The sequence below is a fragment of the Podarcis bocagei genome (genome assembly GCF_964188305.1).
Source record: "Podarcis bocagei genome assembly, chromosome: 17".
Taxonomy (NCBI): Eukaryota; Metazoa; Chordata; class Lepidosauria; order Squamata; family Lacertidae; genus Podarcis; species Podarcis bocagei.
Window position 1 is genome coordinate 8236214 of NC_138143.1, and position 20215 is coordinate 8256428.

At 49.8% G+C, this 20215-nt stretch overlaps 1 protein-coding gene across 4 annotated transcripts in view; it reads right to left on the bottom strand.

The window, feature by feature from the left end:
* Positions 1-241: 241 nt before the first annotated feature.
* Positions 242-20215, bottom strand: part of RFX1 (regulatory factor X1) — a 51453-nt gene continuing 31479 nt past the window's right edge. For all 4 annotated transcript variants that reach the window (XM_081175845.1, XM_081175847.1, XM_081175844.1 and 1 more), the window contains 13 exons: positions 18030-18396; positions 13777-13958; positions 13114-13233; positions 12496-12611; positions 11494-11612; positions 7010-7119; positions 5859-6010; positions 5437-5534; positions 4967-5116; positions 3642-3850; positions 3150-3303; positions 2328-2373; positions 242-517 (listed from right to left, as the gene is read on the bottom strand). In XM_081175845.1, the coding sequence (XP_081031971.1) occupies positions 351-517; positions 2328-2373; positions 3150-3303; positions 3642-3850; positions 4967-5116; positions 5437-5534; positions 5859-6010; positions 7010-7119; positions 11494-11612; positions 12496-12611; positions 13114-13233; positions 13777-13958; positions 18030-18396 (1990 nt within the window). In that variant the 3' untranslated portion in view covers positions 242-350. The remainder of the gene's footprint in view (positions 518-2327; positions 2374-3149; positions 3304-3641; positions 3851-4966; positions 5117-5436; positions 5535-5858; positions 6011-7009; positions 7120-11493; positions 11613-12495; positions 12612-13113; positions 13234-13776; positions 13959-18029; positions 18397-20215) is intronic.

Genomic DNA, 20215 nt, shown 5'->3' on the forward strand with positions numbered 1-20215 from the left:
GCAGCCATGGATGAGGGGCATGGGGCAGAAGGACTAAGCCAACTTCCAGGGAACCCAGGTTATCAGAGCAGCAGCTGGAATGAGGCAGAAACCAGCCCAAGTCGCCCAAACCAGCCCCTTCGGTGCTGCTAGGGGCTGGGAAGGCTGTTGGGGTGAGTGCTCCTAACTGGGGGCTTGCTTGGGCTACACTGGGCTACAGGTGAGACGGAGAGGTGTGAAATGAAAGCGCGTTGCATACCACTTGGAGATAGGGAACAGCTCATCTTTATCGCAGGGCAGCGCAACGCAGCGCAAGGTGCATCCTGGCCTCCTGCCGGCCACTTGGTAGTCAGTCCCTCCTGCACTGCTTTTTAACTGGAGGGCAGCGCTTGTACAAAGATGCCCCGGGAGTCTGTCCGTGCCAGCTTCGAAGGTGGCTCCATAGACTCTGCTGTTAAGCTGCTGGACTCGTTGGAGCTGAGAGATAATTCTTGGGGCATTTCTTCATCGCTCTCGTCTTCCTCTTCCTCTTCCTCATCTGATTTAGAAAGAGAGATGGTTACAGCAATCCTGAGATTTGCAGCCTGATTGAAAGAACCTGAGGACTGATATAATGCAAGAACCAGCCTATTTTGTCCCCTCAATCCTCGGAGATCTCTCTTCCAAACCACAGCCTGGGTACCCCCCCTCAAGTCCAGCTGACAAAGAACAGCAGGGAACTAGACAGCCATCAGCTATCAACTTGGAAGCCTAAGTAAAATCCAGCTATTAGCCATGACATCTAAATGGAGCCTCCATGCTCAGAGGTGAAATATTAATATAAATATCACCTACCAACAGTTAAGGCCCATCACCTACTTGCCTTTTATAAGAGTTTCTGAGAGGCACCTGGAAGGCTCCATTCAAGATATAATGCTGGATTAGACCTTCAGTCTTATCCAGCAAATGTAAAAGGTCTTAAATACTTATATTAAAGTGTTTGTTGCTACCACTGACTCCTTCCTTTGCCCAAGTCTTCTTCCTCAGGCCAGAGAACTTGGGGACAGGGGAGAGTATTGTACTGCCTGTGGGAAGACTGCAAACGGGACTTTAGCACAGCAACACACTCTCTACCAGTGATTCCCAGGAACTGGTATTTTGCTAGCAACTGGCATTAAATGAAACAGGTGATGATGTAAATACACCCTCCACAGCTCCAGGGACAGCTTGTAACACAACCAGTCCCTTCCCGACTGAGCATCCCCTTCCTTCCTTCCTTCCTTTCTCCCTCTCTCTCTTACACGTTTTGTTTGTTTGAGGATCACCTTCCCTCGGGGCTAATTTGTCGAGCACATGCTGCTGAGGCCAGCACCAAAAGTGGATGAAGCCGCATCTTCTGCCACCCACTTTTCTCCTTTTGCCTCTTCTTCCTCACCTAGAAGAATGTTCTTGCCAGGTCTGAACTAAGGACTTACAGAGGGCGTTTTTTAAAAAAAATAGGTCAAGAGCTGCATGTCCCTGCTTTATATCTAGGAATTCTTCACTTATAACCACACACAGGGGATTGCTATCATTCCCATCTTACAGGTGGGGAAAAATTTGAAGTAAAGAGAATGAAATGGGACCAAGGTCATTTTGAATTCATAGCTTCACTGAGCTTGAAGCCAGCTAATGAGCCCTTGATTTCATTTTGTGTTCTGGTCTTGCATCCAGGAGAGCAGAAAGACCTGTCCAGTACTGTAAGATTCTCCAGAAAAAGAGGGCAGCCACAAGCAAACCAAAGGACAATGCAGTAAACAAACTTGTCTCTTTCTCTCTCTATGTAATTTGTTTTAAACTCTTTTTAATCTTATATTTTAAATAGGTGTGACACCCCCCCCCGAAGGGTGGTTAATAGCACGTCAAAGTGCAAGTAGATAAATAGGTACCGCTCTAGCAGAAAGGTAAACGGCGTTTCCATGCGCTGCTCTGGTTTGCCAGAAGCGGCTTAGTCATGCTGGCTACATGACCCAGAAGCTGTCAGCGGACAAACACCGGCTCCCTCGGCCAGTAAACTGAGATGAGCGCCGCAACCCCAGCGTTGTCCACGACTAGACTTAACGGTCAGGGGTCCCTTTACCTTTATGGTCTAGGCAGCCGACATGCTTCAGAGCTGAAAAATCTGGGCTCCAATGCTGGCTTAGCTCTTGAATTCAGTGAATAGCCTCAGGTAACCTCCCTCCTTCAGTTTCTCTTTCATACTAGACAAATGGGAAGAGCACTACCGCCTCACACATTGTAAGTGGGAGGGAGAGTAATGGCCCCAAAGTCTCTAACATCTACCACTGACAAAGCCTAAGCATTTGGCCTCCCGAGGGGCTGGGCGATACCTTTATCCGGATCCAAGGGGTTCAAGGAGCTCGTCAGGTTTGCAAACTTAAAAAGAAACAAAAAAAACATACATAAGGATCTTCCCACATTATAGACTACCCTGCCTGTAGCCTAATGCTACCTCACGCAGCCCTTCTATGCTGGTGGGCCCTGATCTTTTTCTCAGGCAGAGATCTGGGATAGGGGGAGAAACAGTCCAGAGACCCACCCCCCTCTCCAGAACATGGCAATGAAATCTCTGTGGCCTAAAAATTGGAGGTGGTGGTGGGGCACTACTTCTTGTTTGCATTTCGCTGATTTCTTGACCTCCACACAAGCATCTACCAGCTAATGGAACATGGATGGCAAGTCTTGGATTAGGCATGCCTCCACACTCACTGGTAAGCATTGGGCAAGCGAAAGTGTATCATGCTAGTGTGTGGAACGTTTAAGACCACAGTCTTAAACTAAACACGTTGGGCTCTGCATACAAACAGAGGCACAGATTCAGCATTTCTGTAGCTCAGCACTAGAGCACATACAAAAGGTCCAAGATTTAATCCCTGACCTGCCCAGTTAGCAGAATCTTAAGATTGGGTTGGAAGAGGAGACTAGAGATTCATAAAAATTACTACCAGAGAAGCATTATTGACCAAGATGGATCAATGATTTGACAAATAAATATAAGGCAGCTTCATATGTCCAAAAGCTCCCTGGTGTTAACAGGGGGGGGGGGGAAGATTCTTGATTCTGACATCCCAGCCAAGGGCATGTCAATCAGAATGGTTCTAGCTCTTTAAGCAAGATTTTCCAACCTCAAGTCCAAAGCCCATAACACCTACCTCTCCCATGACAGCAATGGGAGTCTCTCCCTTGGCCTGGGCCACACGGTGCTCTATCAGGTAGTACATGTACTCATCATAGAGGAGACGGATGAGATGGAAGGAGCCAAAACTGGCTGCGCTCCGCAGGGTCAGATCCCGAATCACCATAGAGCTGGAGAAAGAAGGAACCCAATGCTGCAGTTACCATGCAGGCAGCAGGGAAGGACTTTGCAGTGACCTGTGTGAGGCCAACCCCCCCCCCCCCCGGTCTTCCATTCTGTGTGCGCACTACGCCATAATTGCAACGCCTTGCAGCACCCCCCTCTGCTCAGCACCCAGTGCAAGAGAACCGGTTGCACGGCCCTAAATCTGCATCTACAGGCAGCATCACAAGGCACATAAACCACCCTGTTTCACAGGCATGGCTAAACAGCAGGGGGAAAGTCTATGGCTGAGCTGGGTGTGAGCCCAGAACCAAGCCCAACACTCTGCTTCTCACCTTCTACTTACCTGTAGAAGGACCACTTGAGGAGGAAGAGTTTGGCGGCTTTGGGGAAGCTGGGGCTGCCATGGTAGGGCTTCAGGACCTGGCTGACCACGCCATCCAGCCACACGGCCCACTGTTCCAGAGAGTTCTGCTGCTGCAGAGTCATCTTAAAGTCCTGCTCAAGGCGCTCCACCACACGATTCTCGCACCGACATACCCATGAGGCCTGCTCCTGCGGAGCAGCAAGAGGAGGAAGAAAGGTGTCTCCAGTGGGGTTTCTCTTCTCCCATTGGGTAAGCCAATGACCCACTCTGAAGCTACTTAAATGAACTGTAGAATCAAAGTGGCCAGGGAAATCGGGTACCGTGGAGTCTCAAATGCCAACAAAATGCAGTCAATGGCTATGAAGGCAAATCCCTCGTAATGGATGGGATGAAAAGGAGATCCAGACGGCCCAGAGTCCAGACTGCCCAAAGAATCTGCCATTGGAGGGGGAGGGGGAGCAGTTTGCAGCAAGGGAGCTGGCTTGCTTGTGCCCACCTAAAATCATCACGGTTTTAGCCAGATAATTTCACTGTCCCGCTAAGTCATCACTGGGCACCCAACTAAAAAGATACGTTCATTGCTAGAATTAATCAGGATACTTTTTCACAAGTAATAATCATCTTCTGGAACTCACAATCACAGGATGTGGTGGTCACTAGTTTAGGGCCAAGTTGCAGTAATGCCTAGTTCAGGGAATTGTTGGACTCCAATTCCCATCAGTGCCAGCTAGCACAACCAATGGTCAGGGATGCTGGGCATTGTAGTTCAGCAGCATCTGAAGCACAAGTACCCCTATTCCTACTCCAGTTATATGAATACAAATGTGCTGTTAAGTGGGGGGCAGGGGAGAGAATCTGAAGCAAAGAAGTGGGGTAAGGATGAAGCAGCACAAAGAAAAAGGGGCATCAGCACTGTGTTCATGCGTATGTGCAACATCTAGAAGGCTTTTAAACATATTCAGTAAGAACAGGTCCATCAACAGCCATTAGCCATCAAACGGAAATCAACTAATATCCAAGGACCAAATTCTGGGAACAATCCATAGGAAGGGTCCTTCTTTTTGTGTCCTACCTGTGAGCTCCCAGTGCACATGTGCCACTATGAGAAAGTCCTATGTTGAAGCAGATGGGCCTAGCAAATAAGCTGTAAGGCCTGTGTCTGACACAACTCTTCTTTTGACCACTCCAAATGCCAAATAAGGCCTTGGGGTTAAATGAGACCAGTCAATAGGAAGATCATTTGCAGCTCCTGGATTCAAAATGGGAGAGGGAGGAAACAGTGGCAGAAGTGTGGAGGTTGTTACCTGGACATTAGTAAAATCCACCCTGTTGAGATCACTCAGCATCTGATTGATTTGGGCAGTGTTCTGTAAAACAGCCCGGGCAGCCTGGGCAAGGTGGTTCAGGGAGGTGTAACGCCGCAGCGTCTGGGCAAAGGCACTTGCTGCTGCAACCTGAGAGACAAAACACAGTAACACATGTTTCCCATCTGCCCCAAACTGAGGAGCTAGGAGTTTGTTCTGCTGCCACCCCCACTAGAAAGCGGGGCGGGGGAGGAGTGGCTCCAACTGCTGAAAAGAGCCAACTGTGGCATCAAGTTCTGGTTACTGGTGCAGAGGCAGAAAACCTCACCAAATGTGACTTGGTAGTTGTATACTGATCTGCTGCAGCACAGACTGAAGGCTCCAGAGAGCACCGCCTTAAGACCTCCTAGTCTCAGAAAAATAGGAAGCCAAGACCAACGGCACCCCACAACTTCCCACATCCGGCTCACCTTAACGCGGACCATCTCTTCTGGAATATTCATCATGGCATTTGTCAGCCAGCTCTCCAAACTTTTTGCAAAATTTCGGATTGCTTGCGTCAAGGCACCTGGGGAAGGATGTAACATTAGCATGGCCGGTTTCAAGATGGTTGACAGTCCTCTCTTCATGGGGGTAGTAGAGAATAAGTCCCAAGGGCAACATGGCACTGAGGGGGCGGCTTAAATGCCTCCACCTCAGGCCAAAGAGACTTCCTACCCAAACCTGGACATGAGGCCGATCACCCAGCCCACTAAGGAACAAGGCAGGAGCACCTGGCAGAGCCCCACCAGCAGCTGAAGCACCCTGATTTCAGCATTGGTATTGGCTGTGGCCCTAGGCTTGGGACAGCCTGTTGCAGGCCTCAGATATGAGCTGGGCAGGATGAGCTTACTCGGAATGGGCCGGAGCACTTCTGGAATCAGGACCTCTACCAGCCCCTGGTACAGCAAGTTGTCACAGTCCTTCGTCCATTTGAGGACAGGCTCGTACTTGGACAGTGTCACCAAGCAGCTCTTTGGGAGACGCTTCTCTGCTTCGTCTTGACTAAATATGAAACAGAGACACCTGGTTAAAGAGCACCATCACCAAGCCACAACTCAGATTATCAAGACCCATCAGCTATGCCAGCAGCCCTTGCCTAGGAACAGCAAATAGATTTTGGATACTAGATGTTTAAGGGCCTGCGGGGCAAAGGTGGAGATAAGATGCTAGGCAGTTATGATGGTAAAACAACTTCCTATTTTGGTTCCACTGCAAAGTTCATTAACAAGTTGTTATTCTTCCCCCTATCCGTTTCATTTTCCGCCTGTCCCATTTACAACCCCTACATTTAGCCTTTATATCCTAATGTGGCCATGCCAGCCAAGTCCTCTGTCAGCCTGAATCAACAGGCCTGCAGGGCAGTGAACTGCTCCATTCATTTTGATACAGAAGCAGATTCTGTATTAAAGGAGCCTACAGACTATACTCAAGAGATGCTGGGGAAAATAATCTGAGTACTGGTGGCAGAGGAAGATGCAGGGAACTTGAGGAGAAGCTGATACAGGAATGGAATGTCAATTCAGCAAAGTCTGCAAATGCCTAGATTAAATCAAAACTGGTGGGAGGTTTTTTTTACTGTCGTTCTACTCCCATAGGCATATATGCCTAACTCTCCACTGAGTGCTGGGCTGACTATAAGCTGCAAGCCCTTGCTGCCTAGTGGCGTCTGTGCCTCAGGCCGGCTACCCGTGATAAGTGTGATATCCTTCTTAAAGGGATGAGAAAAGACATTACAGCACTGAAGTGCTATATAGCAGGGGAAACATGGAAGTGATTTTGTTGCTCAAACAGTTGAGAAATGCACCCAGACCGGGATCATGGAGACAGTAGCCTGTCCTTAGTGCTCAGTAGTCTGATGCACTTCTTAGCAAAAAGCCAATCCCATGTACTTTTCAACAGAAGTCACTGTCACCAGAAATGACAGCCTCTGCGTCATAAATTTGCAAAGCACCCCACAGCATGTAGTTCATTTTTATATAAATGCCAAAAACAAAGACTCACATATCGATGGGGGTGGCTTCACTGGGCTGGTTCAAATTGTACCTCCAAAAAGTCTTCCAGAGTGTCTCCACCAGTGTGAATTGCAAGTTTACCATCACATCAACAATGGCCTGAGGAAGAGAAGTAGTTGTATGATTTAATTCTAGACCTGCCAGGCAGGAACAGAGATAGCAGGATCCTCCCTACTAAATCACCGTATTTTTCGCTCTATAAGACGCACCAGACCACAAGACGCACCTAGTTTTTGGAGGAGGAAAACAAGAAAAAAAATATTCTGAATCTCAGAAGCCAGAACAGCAAGAGGGATTGCTGCACAGTGAAAGCAGCAATCCCTCTTGCTGTTCTGGCTTCTGGGATAGCTGCACAGCCTGCATTCACTCCATAAGACGCACACACATTTCCCTTTACTTTTTAGGAGGAAAAAAGTGAGTCTTATAGAGCAAAAAATACGGTAATTTGTTCCTATCAACAAGATGATAGGCTGTCTTTAAAGAGTCAACCCAGTAGTCCAGCACATTCTGTCATTTCTGAATTCAAAGCCAATACTCTGCTAATACTCAAGCAGAATATTTCAGAGAGCAGGTAGAGCATAAAGGCTGCTCGGGTGGGGTTCACGGACAGACTCAATACAAATTATTTCATATTGAAGCAAAACTCTAATTACCGTATTTTGCGCCCCATAGGACGCTCCGGCCCATAGGACGCACCTAGTTTTTTGGGGGGGAAATAAAGAAAAAAAAATTTATTTCCCCCCCAGGTGCGGGGCTGGAAGAACCAGGTCGGGGAACAGTGGGAAGGCACGCTCTGCCTCCCCGCTGTCCCCCGAGCTTGTGGGGCTGGCGATGGGCAGAGCTGTGCTGATCCCGGGATGGCAGGCAGCTCTGCGCCGCCATCCGGAGCGGGGCGGGACTTAGCGCCCCGCTCCCGGTGGCGGCGCAGAGCTGCGCTGGTCCCAGGACTGCAGGCAGCTCTGCGTGGCCACCGGGAGCGGGGCGGAGCTTAGCGCCCCGCTCCAGATGGCAGCGCAGAGTTGCGCTGCTCCCAGGACTGCAGGCAGCTCTGCGCGGCCACCGGGAGCGGGGCGGAGCTTAGCGCCCCCGGCTCCGGATGGCAGCGCAGAGCTGCGCTGGTCCCAGGAGTGCAGGCAGCTCTGCGCGGCCACCGGGAGCGGGGCGGAGCTTCGCCCCCGGCTCCCGGTGGCCGCGCAGAACTGCGCTGGTCCCAGGACTGCAGGCAGCTCTGCGCGGCCACCGGGAGCGGGGCGGAGCTTAGCGCCCCGCTCCGGATGGCAGCGCACAGCTGCGCTGGTCCCAGGAGTGCAGGCAGCTCTGCGCGGCCACCGGGAGCGGGGCGGAGCTTCGCCTCCGGCTCCCGGTGGCCGCGCAGAGCTGCGCTGGTCCCAGGACTGCAGGCAGCTCTGCGCGGCCACCGGGAGCGGGGCGGAGCTTAGCGCCCTGCTCCGGATGGTGGCGCAGAGCTGCGCTGGTCCCAGGACTGCAGGCAGCTCTGCGCGGCCACCGGGAGCGGGGCGGAGCTTAGCGCCCCGCTCCGGATGGCCGCGCAGAGCTGCGCTGGTCCCAGGACTGCAGGCAGCTCTGCGCGGCCACCGGGAGCGGGGCGGAGCTTCGCCCCCGGCTCCTGGTGGCCGCGCAAAGCTGCACTGATCCCGGGACTGCAGGCAGCTCTGCGCAACCCTCGGAGCCGGTCTCCCGAGGATTGCGCAGAGCTTCCTGAAGCCTGGAGAGCGAGAGGGGTCGGTGCGCACCGACCCCCCTCGCTCTCCAGGCTTCAGCGAAAGCCTGCATTCGCCCCATAAGACACAGGCACATTTCCCCTTCATTTTTGGAGGGGGAAAAGTGCGTCTTATGGGGCGAAAAATACGGTATTTCATCTGTGCCATGCAAATTGAGTACCTGCCTGGAAGGTGTGCTGCCTGACTTGCTTTCCCCCAGTGACTAAATCACATTAATTTCAGTTGTTCACTCATGTATGGTAACCCTACTTTGAGCAAGTGTTTCTTCAGTCTGACAACAGATGTCCCTCAATCTGAAATGTGTGTATGTCCACTCTCAACTTCACACATATACGCTCGAGGACTAAAAAACTAATGCTATAATAAATTCATTAATCTTTAAGAAATCTATGCAGATGGCAAATCTATGCAGATGGCAAGATGCTTCTGAATTCCCATGATGCTTCTTGTAGTTAAATATCTGCATAAATGCTGCAGCTAGAATAGACCAGTGTTTCCCAACCGGTGTTCCGCGGCACACGAGACGTTGCCTGGTGTGCCGTGGGAGGGAGGCGGGTGAGTCGGGCGGCGAGAGGCGGGGCGGCGGCGGCGAGGAGAGGCCGCCCAGCGCGGGGCTCTCGCCGTCTGCCTGCCTGGCTGCCTGCGTGGTGCTGACGTCACGGGGCTGTAACGTGCCCCACATAGGCACACACGGGGCGGCGAGCGAGTGAGCTCCCACATCCCATCGCCGCTCGCTTCGGCCGGCCTACTGGGCTGTCGCAGGCGGAAGGCCTGCGCATGCGCGAGGTTTTCGCGCCTTCGGGATTCCCTTCACGCCTTCCTCCTCCCGGGTCCTTGAAAGCGCGGGAAGCGGCAGCGCGAGACCGCCGTTGAGCCTGGTAGGTATTGCGCTTGCCAAGGCAGTCATTTGGGAAATGAAAACTTGCAAAGCAAGCAACCAGTTCAATCTGAAGTACGTGTATGCTTAATATCCTGTATCTGAAACCTGTTCTGCCCCCTCCCCCACACTTGGTGCCATTTTCATCTACACATGCAGCAGAGTAAGTTGACCCAGAATAGTACCAATTCAGATGGCAGGTGGGAGAATGACAGTGCTGAATGCTTTCCCATGTAGAACAGTCCCTGCAAATAAAAACCTAGCATATTTGGAAGAGGGATGCTAGCCTAACCATTACCTTCTATGCTGTTACTTTTTTTTTTTTTTTTACATAAGTAAAAAGTGACCTTTCCCCATCTGGCATGGTGGTGTGCCTCGAGATTTTTTTCATGAAACAAGTGTGCCTTTGCCCAAAAAAGGTTGGGAAACACTGGAATAGACCATTCACCAGCACATAGCTTAGGTGCTTAAAAGCTTCCTCTGAGTAAAAATAAACAAACAAATAAAAAACTTGCAGGGGCTGTCCATTTGCTACCAGGTGAAGTTCAAGACTCTTCTTTTAATTTATAAGGGCTTAACAACTTGGGCTCAGGATACGTTAAGGACTACCTGACTCCTTATATCCCTGCCCAATCACAGAGGTCTTGAGGTGAGTCACAGTCAGTGGTCCCCCATGACTCAGATGTTCAGCTTGTATACCAGGATCCAAGCATTTAGTATTGTGGGCACAGTGATGTGGAACTTCCTCCCAACTGAGATCAGACAGCCCCCCCCCCTCTGTTGAATTTCTGGTGCTTGGGGCAGACCTTTCTACTTCACTAGGAATCTTAAGTAAGTTTTCTGATGTTGTCGTTCATTTTAATTGATTTTATCTTTATTGTTTCTTTCACAATCCTACTGTATAACACTTAGAGAATACAGCATTAAGCATATACCCATATAAATAGTTGAAATAAAAAAAAAACCTTTAAAAATTAGCTCAAGCTGACTGTTTAAAAAATTAAGATCCTAAAATCAAGGCACACAACTATTTTGTGGAAACTCTCTCAGGGATGAAAACCCCTCCAAGGGTGAGTTTGTTAACTGAGCAATCAGCCTGAGCAACAGGTATATCACCTCCAAAACAAGTTATGAGAATAACAATGCCTGAGATTTTCAAAAGTTTAGGCAACTGAATGGCAAAAAAGTCACCCACAGATTACTGGATCGGGGGCATCACGTAATGAGTTTAGAACAGGCAAAGCTGTGGCAGCAGTATAACTGACCTGCAAGGCAGTCTAGAAATGTTTAATAAAATGAAACAATTAAAGGAAGACAACTCAGAAGAGAAATTCAAAAGGGGTTAAGTTGACCTGGTTCTGCTTCCACTGACATGGCTTTGCCTAGAAGTAGCCAGAGCAATGCCAGGCCTACAAGCAAGCATGTGGGGCTGCAGAGGGCGATCCATTTGATGCACACCTGCCTGGCAGGCACATTAGCCTGCTACTTTCCAACTGCATCCAGTGGACTGTCATTAGGGCTGCAGTCCCTCATGGGCAACCTTCCATGCCACTAGCGGGCAGGTTGAGAGGGAGGAAATGTGGAAGGGGAGTGCGTTCCAAGGCAAAAGTAGGTTATACTGTGGGCTACACTCCAGTCACACAGAAGCTGTTTGTACAATCCACCTGCTTACCCTGCAAACACACCCATCACTCCACCCTCTCTGGAGGCAAGCAAGAGGCATTGCCATAGTTCAGGGGTACATTCCATCCAAGCAAGAACATTCAAGGCGGGTATGGAGCAGGGCCAGGCAAGGAACCGGAGGCTCTCCACCCCTGCCTAGATTTCCCTTTCCAATGTGCTCTCCTAATGTACCTCGCAATGCTCTCGATAGAGCGACTGGAAAGACTTCACATCTTCGGCTCCAATGCCCTCAGGGAGGGACTTCCCTTGTAGGTCTATCTCTGCAAAGTCAGGCAGGCTGCGAGAGGCATCTGTGAGGAGGAGAGAGACATCAGCCCTCCAAGCCCAACCCTGGGTCCCAAGGAGCTGCCCCACCTTGACATTGTCTGCTGAAGTTTGATCGAAAAGGTGGTGGTTTATCTGGATCAGGATCTATAGCTTCTCAGGGGACTGGGGAGTTGTGTTTCCATGGCCCACTCTATCCTTGGCCACAAGGCGAGACTGCCAGCACTGAAGCCACACAGACCTACTTCAAATGCAACATGGACACAAAATGGTTGTCGCCCAAAAATAATTCCTTGTAGTGAGGACTCTGTGCAGGGGTTGTGGTGATGCATGCTAAGAACTTCCCACATACAGTGACCCTACCATGTGAAAAAATCTCATTCCAGTGCTGCATTTCCTGGGAAATGGAGGTTCTCTGCAATACTTGGCCCTGAGATGGTGTTCCTACCACACAGACACCGTCTAAGGCATGGGTAGGCAAACTAAGGCCCAGGGACCGGATTTGGCCCAAATGCCTTCTAAATCCAGCCCGCGGACGTTCTGGGAATCAGCGTGTTTTTACATGAGTAGAATGTGTCCTTTTATTTAAAATGCATCTCTGGGTTATTTGTGGGGCATAGGAATTTGTTCATTTCCCCCCCAAAAAAATATAGTCTGGCCCCCCCACAAGGTCTGAGGGACAGTGGACCGGCCCCCTGCTGAAAAAGTTTGCTGACCCCTGGTCTAAGGTATCAAACAAGTCACATCAGGCACGGGGCCACAGAATCTCCAACAAAAAAGTCATCTTCTGTGAGCCAGGTGGCCAAACATACAACCCTAACAACTGCATGTAGAGGCTTGTGTTGCATGTCCTCTGCTTCCATCTCAAAGACCTCACTCTGCCATGTGCAAAAGAGTGGCCCTCCTTACCCAGGAATTGCTGGTACTGTTGTACTTGGGCACTGATGTCAGACAGCCCCGAGGCTTGCTGCTGCCCGACAGCCACTCCATTGGTCATGCCTTCCATCTTCTGAATGGGTTTGAGCCTATAAGACAAAACAACTTGAAGTCAGCCCACAACACATCACAGTAACACCCATAGCATGTGCCTATGTCAAGAGCATGGGATAGAGAGAGAAAAAGGGGTTGCCTCAGATTCTGTTATGGAAAAATCTTCTTCAGCAGATTCAAAAACATTTCAAGGTCCTGATGCCACTTTTCACACTGGGGAGAACTTCAAGAATGTCTATCTCACCAAAGAAGTTACTCAGTTCCAAGAGGATAATAGCACTACGAGGGCCCCCAGTTTTGGGGACCTGCATACAGCACTCTACTCTTTCATATAATGCTTGTGCTACATGGTCCTTGGTTTGCCTTGCTGATATGTACACTTTGCAACTGTAATAATATTTTGTACCTGCCAGGGTTTCAGTCCTGACTTCCTCCCAGCCCTACCTGAAGGTACCAGAAATTGATGCTCAGACCTTCTGTTTGCTAAGGATGTGCTCTGCTACTAAACTACGGCCCTTCCCCTGAACTATCTCCTACCTTTGCTTCTGCGAAAAGGGCTGTTGCCTCATGGCCAAGTGTTGCTGATCCTCCATGAGCCGCAGCAACGGGGAGTTAGCTTTGATGCGTAGCCCGTAGTAGTGGTATTTGGAGTTTCCTCTGAAAGAAAAGTGAAGCCTCCATATAAACAAACCCCTTGGACCACAACAAAACATACACCACCAGACACAGAGAGATGCTATCAAGGTACCCTTAGGTACCTAACAGGCCAAATTCAACTGGCGCAATGGGACTTTTCTTACCTCTCCTCCCCGTATATCCTATTGCTAATTACCAGGAGGAAGATGTAAATAATAAAAAACGATTTTGCCCATTTGGCCATCACTGGCATGGTGCAAATCAGATCAGTGTGAGTCCAGGCATTAGGCCTCTGCATTAAGAAGCAAGCTCCCTTTTAGGAGACATTTGGTACCTTCCAAGTGCTCTGAGAAAGGGTGGATTTTGTATGTGCCTCTCCCTGCCCTGTACATGCTCTGCTCAATCCGAGGTTTGTGAATGGGAAACAAGGTGGGCTTTAGTGCTGACAATAACTGTATTCCTGAAGCTCCCGGGGGATGCCGAGATGCTTGGCAGCTTAGGCACCTTGCATTTTTATTCTGCGATGATGCCACGCAGCCCACGGGAAAGTCATTTTTCATTTACCTGGTTCCAAGCCGGCGTGTGCGAAGTCCCATAAACACTGAGCGGATGAGCTTGCCAAAGGAAGCTGCATTGACTGGCTCCAGTTTCTGCTCCTGGCAATGCAGGAGGTAATGGCAATACAAGGTACTCCGTGGAAGGCTTACACCTTCCGCAGTCTCATAGTTATCCAACAGCCACTGGACCTGCAAAGAAACAGGAATCCAAGTTACGGGCCTTCCAAGCCCTTTTGTTTGCAGTTATTGAAGGGAATGGTTCAGGTACTGTCACAATCTCTCTCAATGAATGGTTCGTATGGTGCAACCCACGCTTGGGAGGTGGGCACCATCTTAATAAGCCATGTGAGGATCCATTCTCTTCCCACTCCCAGGGTCCCAAAGTTATACAAGAGAAGGCCGTGTTGATGCCAAAGTCAAACATCTAACACTCCTATATTATTAGGTAAAGGGACCCCTGACCATTAGGTCCAGTTGCAGATGACTCTGGGGTTGCGGAGCTCATCTTGCTTTATTGGCCGAGGAAGCCAGCGTACAGCTTCCAGGTCATGTGGCCAGCATGACTAAGCCACTTCTGGCAAACCAGAGCAGTGCACAGAAACACTGTTTACCTTCCCGTTGGAGTGGTACCTATTTATCTACTTGCACTTCATGCTTTCGAACTGCTAGGTTGGCAGGAGCAGGGACCAAGAAACGGGAACTCACCCCGTCACAGGGATTCAAACTGCCAACCTTCTGATCGGCAAGCCCTAGGCTCTGTGGTTTAACCCACAGCGCTTTCTTTTAAATAAGAACCACACATCTTTTTACAGGCCTTAGACTGAAATCCTATGGAAGCAGTATAGAGACCTGCCGTTAGATTCCCCCTTCACGCCCCAACTTTCGCAGCCCTGGCCCTACCAACATTGGTGCTCCAGAGCTGGCAGGGTAGGGCCAAAAGCGGTTTGCAGGTCAGGGCTGGTTCGGGGACATGCTGGGAAACGACCAGGGAAAGGCCTGGATTACGCCAAACCCGGGACTGAATTAGGCCAGTCCAAGAGCCGGAGTACCTCAATCCCATTTCTTTTCCTCCCATTGTTTCCAATGAAGAACTAAGGAATTGTTTCCTGTGAGAACTAATGAATTCTAATGCGTCTAAAGACACACAGAAGAGAAAGCTGGCACATTTCAGTTAGATCCACCATGAGGTAAAGAGTGCTTTCGGAAGGCTGGTCTCAGAGAACAAGACCCATGAAGTAGGGAAAGTAGCATCAAGGGCCAAAAAATTTTCAAGGGCCAGAAAATCTAAGCAAGAGCATTCCCTCTCAACAGGAGACAAAAACCACAAATAAGTTCTCTGTGCAAGCTATATTAACTTATGGCAGAGATGGGGAATCTGTGTCCCTCCAGATGTTGATGGACTCAAATTCCCATCACCCTCAGCCAACATGGCCAATGATCAGGATGATGGGAGGTGTAGTCCAGTAACATTTGGAAGGACACAGGTTTCCCCGCCTCTGACTTAGGAAATGAAACACTTCTGTCTATCTACATCAGTGTTTCCCAACCTTTTTTGGGCAAAGGCACACTTGTTTGATGAAAAAAATATCGAGGCACACCACCATTACAGCCCCGTGACATCAGCTCGCAGCATCACGCCGGGAGGGACGCACGAAAGTGTAAGTTTCAATTTTTTTCCCTCCCCTCCTGTGTAAAGGGGAATGCACTCTGCTAAGTAAAGGCACTTGCCACAGCAGCGTCAACGTCACAGCACCCACCGGCACCCAAGAGAGAAGGGGTCTCAGCAGCCCTTTTGCCAGGAAGAGGAGCAAGAACGAGAAGAGGAGGAGGAAGAGGAAGAGAGTCCCCCCCCAAAAAACATTTTCCTTTTGATCTTCCTTATTTGCAATTCCTCATTGCAAAACAGCGGTTGATATACAGCTGATTTTTTTTGTTATTACAGTCCCCACCCCCTCACCTAGAAAAACACCACCTGTCAATTTTATCATCATCATTATTATTATTATTATTATTATTATTATTATTATTATTATTATTATTATTATTATTATTATTCCCCACCACTCTGGGAGGCTGAAGCCCTTTAAGGCTTCCTTCTGTCCACTCTCTGTGAATTACCTGCCTGGAGCGGGTTTCTGGGGGGGGGGGCGCTGCTGCCGGTGTCCTCCCCGTCGAGTCTCGCCTTGCCCGGCGCGTGGCGGCCGCCCTTTCCCACACTCTGCCGGCTGCGCTGCCAAGCCCCGCGGCTCGGCCTGTCAGCGTTACCGGGCTCGGCGGGCGGTAATTCCCGAAGAAAGCCGGCGGCGCTGGAAGAGCTGGCAAGCCCCCATTTGCATGTTTGTTTTCCACAGCCCTTGGAGAGGATTAAGTTCCCTCCTTCCTGCCGGGGAACCTCCAAGCTTTGGGGGTGGGGGGGGAGGAGGCAGCAAAGCGAGGCAGGAAGGAGAGCGCGGCTTGGCTGGGTGAGCTTTGGCAGGGGCAGGGAATGAGAGCCGCGAGGCGGGCGCTGCGGACGGAGGCGCTGCCCGCCGAGCTCGCAGGCAGCCAGGCAGGCAGATGGCGAGAGCCCCGCGCTGGGCGGCCTCTACTCGCCGCCGCCGCCCTGCCTATCGCCGCCCAACTCGCCCGCCTCCCTCCAGGCAACATCTCGCGGCACACCAGGCAAGATCTCGCGGCACACTAGTGTGCCGCGGAACAGTGGTTGGGAAACACTGATCTACATTGAAGCTGTGCAAGAAGATGGCAAATTGTGCCCTCTGGGTGAAATCTGTCGTGTTCCACTCTGCTGCCTTTAATGACATCCAAACATGCTACTTTCCCTCATGATAGAGCTGTCTTGGGTGGCATCTTTTATTGAACCAGCTTCTGGTTCATCATTCACTAGAATGATCAAAGCTATCGTTTTCCTTTGAGTCTCAAAAGCACTATGAATTACTTCATACTTTCACATGCCTACTGTAATACAAATGTTCAATGCACCTTTAAAAGATATAAAATCATTCCATCAGAAAGAGCCCCAGGCCTACCAAATAATAATAATAATAATAATAATAATAATAATAATAATAATAATAATAATAATAATAATAATAATAATAATTCTACCCCATCGCAGCAATGTCCTCTTGGAAGGGCAAAAGAACACTGAACAGAGGAACATGCATAAATGTTTAATTCTCTCTCTCTTTTTTTTAAAAAAAGATATTTATTAAAGTTTCAAAAAAGGTTACAAAAATAAGAAAAAGAGAAAAAAAGAAAAGAAAAAATACAAAATACAGAAAAAACACTTAAAAACAAATCAATCTTTCCATGTCTTGTCTTTCATTTACTTGTTTCCCTGACCTCCTCACACCTCCCTTTTTTGTATTCCAGTTCAGTTAGTTAATTCAGCAAATCCTTTCCCTCTTTGCTTTTATCCTAATCCTTTAACTTAATATATTGTAACTTTAGATTCTCACCTGTTAACAAACCATTTTTACATACTCCTTTATAACATTGCTGCTAAAACCACTTAACTTCATTCTGACATCATTCTAACATTCATTAATTTTGCAGTATTTCTGTAAATAGTCTTTAAATTTCTTCCAATCTTCTTCCACCGACTCTTCTCCCTGGTCTCGGATTCTGCCAGTCATTTCCGCCAGTTCCATATAGTCCATCACCTTCATCTGCCATTCTTCCAGAGTGGGTAAATCTTGTGTCTTCCAGTACTTTGCATTAAGTATTCTTGCTGCTGTTGTAGCATACATAAAGAAAGATCTATCCTTCTTTGGCACCAATTGACCAACCACACATAAGTGTTTAATTCTCTAAGTCAGTGGTTTTCAGACTTGCTACCTTCAAGGGACATTTTCCATGTCAACTTGTCCACAACAGAACCCCTAGCATTGCAGAGAATGCTGGGACATTTTCTTGAACGCACAGGGTGCTGCTATTGACTGTTAAGGCTCAAGGTTGCTCTGTGTGGACTGAGAGTGCACCCAAAAGGGGCCCAATACTTTCTTGCTGCTGCACCTTGAACAGAATGATCAGCTGTGGGCAGGCAAGCCATCTCAGGGAAGCTTGCCCCAGTCATTATGGGTCTTCTAATTAAAGAACCCTGAGAAGTCTCCAAGGAACCCCAGGTTCCCTGGAACACAGCCATGAAAACCACTGCTCTAAGAGCACTTGCACAAGCTGCTGAAAAAAGCAAAGAGGCTCCCGGAAGCTCCAATCCCCTAGAATGAACAGCAAGGTATCCAGAGCGAGACTCAGACTTACAGTTGCAGGGGAGGCACGAGTGGTGTGCGAGTACGACTGGCTTGAACTTCCCAGCATGTAACCTCCTTGAATCACGTAGGTCCCGGTGCTGCTGCTGCCACTGCCTCCTCCACCGCCACCACCAGTGCTGCCACCGCCACCACCATTTCCATTTCCACCTCCTCCTCCTCCAGCACTGCTGCCTCCGCTTGGGTTGGCTATGATTTGCCCTCCAGAGACATACATGGGCACTGACCCGCTGCTGGCCACAGTCTGGGAGGTTGCTGGGGTGGAGACCTGGGCTGGGGTGCCTTGCGATTCATAGTAGTTTGCGCCAGTGTTCTGAGTGTAGAGAGGGGTTTCCGTGTAAGGGTAAGTGTTGGAGCGTCTGAAAACAGGAGAAAGAGGTGCGGTTTCCATCTCCGATTTCCAAGTGAAGAAAAACAACCACTTGTTATAGAGAAATGGCAGCTAAACATGTACACCACCCTACAGTGAGCAAAAAGGAGAGGGCTGTACATCTCCACTCCTTTACCATGCTTTTGGCTTAGATCAAGACGATTTAGCTCAGGGGTCACAACTGATGGCTCCTTGGCCAAACCCAGCCCCCAAGTGATTTCACTTGGGTTTTTCCCATTAGAAAACAGGGACAATTTACAGCCAATCCACCAATCTTCTTCAAGGCAGCACTTCAGAATAACTTCCCTGATTTTCAACAACATTCACTATATAAACTTTCATTTTCTATTTGTTACAAAACAATAATAAACAGTTCATTTTCTAAAAGAAAAATCTAAGTTCATACTCCCATCGTTTCATTTATAATAAAAAGGGGAAATGTCTAAGAGATATTGTCCACACCCTAGTGCTTCATCTGTGTTTGGTATTTGTATGCAATGTTCTAAGTTAAAAGGCAAAGGACCCCTGGATGGTTAAGTCCCGTCAAATTTGACTATGGGGTGCGGCGCTCATCTCACTTCAGGACGGGGGAGCTGCGTTTGTCCACAGACAGCTTTCTGGGTCATGTGGCCAGCACGACTAAACCGCTTCTAGCACAACGAGACACTGACAAGTGCCAGAGAGCACAGAAATGCCATTTACCTTCCTGCCGCAGTACAGTGGTGCCTCGCAAGACGAAATTAATTCATTCCGCAAGTTTTTTCTTCTTGCGAGTTTTTCGTCTTGCGATGCACGGTTTCCCATAGGAATGCATTGATAATCAATTAATGCGTTCCTATGGAAACCGCCTTCAGACCAGGTCCGGGGACAGTCTGTCCCCCGACCTCTTCTGAAGGCTGGGGGGGGGGGACAAGGGCTTTTCTTCCCACCCCCAGCATTTTAAAAAACCCCGGGACAGCGGAGGACTTCTCCGCTGTCCGGGGCGATCTTAAAATGCTGGCGGGCGGCATTTTAAAATCGCCCGGGACAGCGGAGGACTTCTCCGCTGTCCGGGGCGATGTAAAAGACCCTGGGAAGGCAGGCAGGGGGGACAAAGACTTTTGCCCCCCGCCCGCCTTCAGAAGAGGTCCTGGACCTCTTCTGAAGGCGGGCGGGGGGCGAAAGTCTTTGCCCCCCCGCCTGCCTTCAAAAGCCGTCCGGGAAGGCAGGCAGGGGGAAGCAAAGACTTTTGCCCCCCGCCCGCCTTCAGAAGAGGTCCTGGACCTCTTCTGAAGGCGGGCGGGGGGTGAAAGTCTCCCCCCCCCCCGCCTGCCTTCAAAAGCCGTCCGGGAAGGCAGGCAGGGGGGTGCAAAGACTTTCGCCCCCCGCCCGCCTTCAGAAGAGGTCCTGGACCTCTTCTGAAGGCGGGCGGGGGGCGAAAGTCTTTGCCCCCCCGCCTGCCTTCAAAAGCCGTCCGGGAAGGCAGGCAGGGGGGAGCAAAGACTTTTGCCCCCCGCCCGCCTTCAGAAGAGGTCCTGGACGGGGCTGAAAGTCTTTGCTCCCCCCCGCCTGCCTTCAAAAGCCGTCCGCGATAGCGGGAAGCTCTTCCCTGCTATCCCGGACTGCTTTTAAAATGCTGGCGGTGGGGAGCAAAGCCTTTCAGCCCCCGCCGGCCTTCCTGGACCTCTTCTGAAGGCCGGAGGGGGGGAAAGGCTTTGCTCCCCACCACTAGCATTTAAAAGAGGTCCCTATGGGCTTTCGTCTTGCGAAGCAAGCCCATAGGGAAATTCGTCTTGCGAAGCGCCTCCAAAACAGAAAACCCTTTCGTC